At 44.5% G+C, this 1,879-nt stretch overlaps 1 protein-coding gene across 1 annotated transcript; it reads left to right on the top strand.

The window, feature by feature from the left end:
* Window positions 1-206: 206 nt before the first annotated feature.
* LOC135619283 (1-aminocyclopropane-1-carboxylate oxidase-like) lies at window positions 207-1,553 on the top strand. Its single transcript, XM_065121164.1, has 3 exons — window positions 207-365; window positions 481-716; window positions 919-1,553. The coding sequence occupies exons 1-3, from the start codon at window positions 264-266 to the stop codon at window positions 1,499-1,501; spliced, it is 921 nt and encodes a 306-aa protein (XP_064977236.1). The 5' UTR covers window positions 207-263; the 3' UTR covers window positions 1,502-1,553.
* Window positions 1,554-1,879: the final 326 nt, after the last annotated feature.

Raw genomic sequence — 1,879 nt, 5'->3', positions numbered from 1 at the left:
TTGTGGTCTTTGCCAAGGAAAAGAAAGGTTGACAAACAATTCTTTGTCTCTTTCTAATAACCAAGGAAAAGAAAGGTTGACCAACAACACTTGGCATACTTCCTCGTTTCTTCCTTTGATTTGTACGTAAGATCTGAAGTGAAGCTCAATCTTTGCACTATAAAAAGCCCCAAGTAGCTCCATTTCTTTTCATCGAACTCAAGAAGCAAAGTTCAACCAAAGCATCGCATCCGTCTTCTGAGAAAATAAATCTTTTGTTAGAAATGGCCATTCCAGTCATTGATTTCTCAAAGTTGAAGGGCAAGCAAAGAGCCGAAACTTTGGCACAGATTGCCAATGGATGTGAAGAATGGGGATTCTTTCAGGTCTGTTGTCATGGAGGATGTGCTTTCATGTTCCCGATCTTCTTCCTTTCTCCCGTCCATGGTTCTTCTGAACATGATGCTGGTACTTATTCCAAGTAATCTAATGTGCTTGCAGCTGGTGAACCATGGGATTCCGGTGGAGCTTCTGGATCGCGTGAAGAAGGTATGCTCGGAGTGCTATCGGCTCAGAGCGAAGGGCTTCAAGGGATCCAAACCAGTGCAGCTGTTGAACAAACTGGTGGAAAAAGAAGGGGAAGCGGCCGATGTTAAGCGCTTGGATAACGTGGACTGGGAGGATGTTTTCCTTCTCCAGGACGACAACGAATGGCCGTCCAACCCTCCGGAGTTCAGGTACTTCATTCACGAAGCTCCAATGATGCTTGTTCCATTCCCTGTTCCACATAAACGAATGAACAACATTAGAAAGTCAATTATAATCACTGCTGAATAGCTAGCTGCCCCAGCGCAAGAATTGGATTGTTGATCTTTGATTTGCTACTCATAATATGATGGTTTGTCGCCAAAGTTGTTGACGTTTGCTCTCTTCATGCAGCGAGATCATGAAGGAGTACAGGGAAGAGCTGAGGAAGCTGGCTGAGAAAGTGATGGAAGTAATGGATGAGAATATGGGGTTTGAGAATGGCTACATCAAGAAAGTATTTTCAGGAAACGGTGAGCACCAGCCCTTCTTCGGCACCAAGGTGAGCCACTATCCGCCATGCCCGCGCCTGGACCTCGTAAACGGCCTTCGCGCCCACACCGATGCTGGCGGTGTCATCCTCCTCTTCCAGGACGACCAAGTTGGTGGCCTCCAGATCCTAAAAGATGGGAAGTGGATCGACGTGCAGCCTGTGGCCAATGCCATCGTCATCAACACCGGAGACCAGATCGAAGTACTCAGCAACGGTCGCTACAAGAGCGTGTGGCACCGCGTGCTCACGACCAGCGATGGCAACCGCCGCTCCATTGCTTCGTTCTACAACCCCTCCTTGAAGGCCACCATCACTCCGGGAATCAGCAACGACGACGCTCCAGCTTTGTACCCCAAGTTTGTTTTCGGGGATTACATGGAGGTGTACGTGAAGCAGAAGTTCACGGCCAAAGAGCCCAGGTTTGATGCAGTGAGAGCTATGTAAGGATAAGTTAATGATTATCGAAGTTATGTTCTGAGAATATTCTTTTGTATCAGATTTGTTTGTACCATAATAATTGTTTGCTATGACAAGTAATTTATATAAAACCAGCAGCCCAACGTATTTTTTGAAACCTCACGAGATGGCAACTATCATGGAGAAAGGCCAATTAGTTCTCCAATTACGAGGGGTTTTGATGAGTGGCGTGACACTTCACAAATCATGTTTGGAAAAATTAAAAATCACACACGTTTCTTGGTATAACCATTTTCAAAATAAATAGAAATAAAAACACATTCTTAAAAATATATAGTTTGATGTAGATATTTGTCATATCTTTATTTAGAAATTTTGCCACGTTTATTGTGTCAACTTCATTCT

This window comes from Musa acuminata, chromosome BXJ2-8, assembly GCF_036884655.1.
Source record: "Musa acuminata AAA Group cultivar baxijiao chromosome BXJ2-8, Cavendish_Baxijiao_AAA, whole genome shotgun sequence".
Lineage (NCBI taxonomy): Eukaryota > Viridiplantae > Streptophyta > Magnoliopsida > Zingiberales > Musaceae > Musa > Musa acuminata.
The sequence above is the reverse complement of the archived record's forward strand: the minus strand, read 5'-3'. Positions and strand labels throughout refer to the sequence as shown.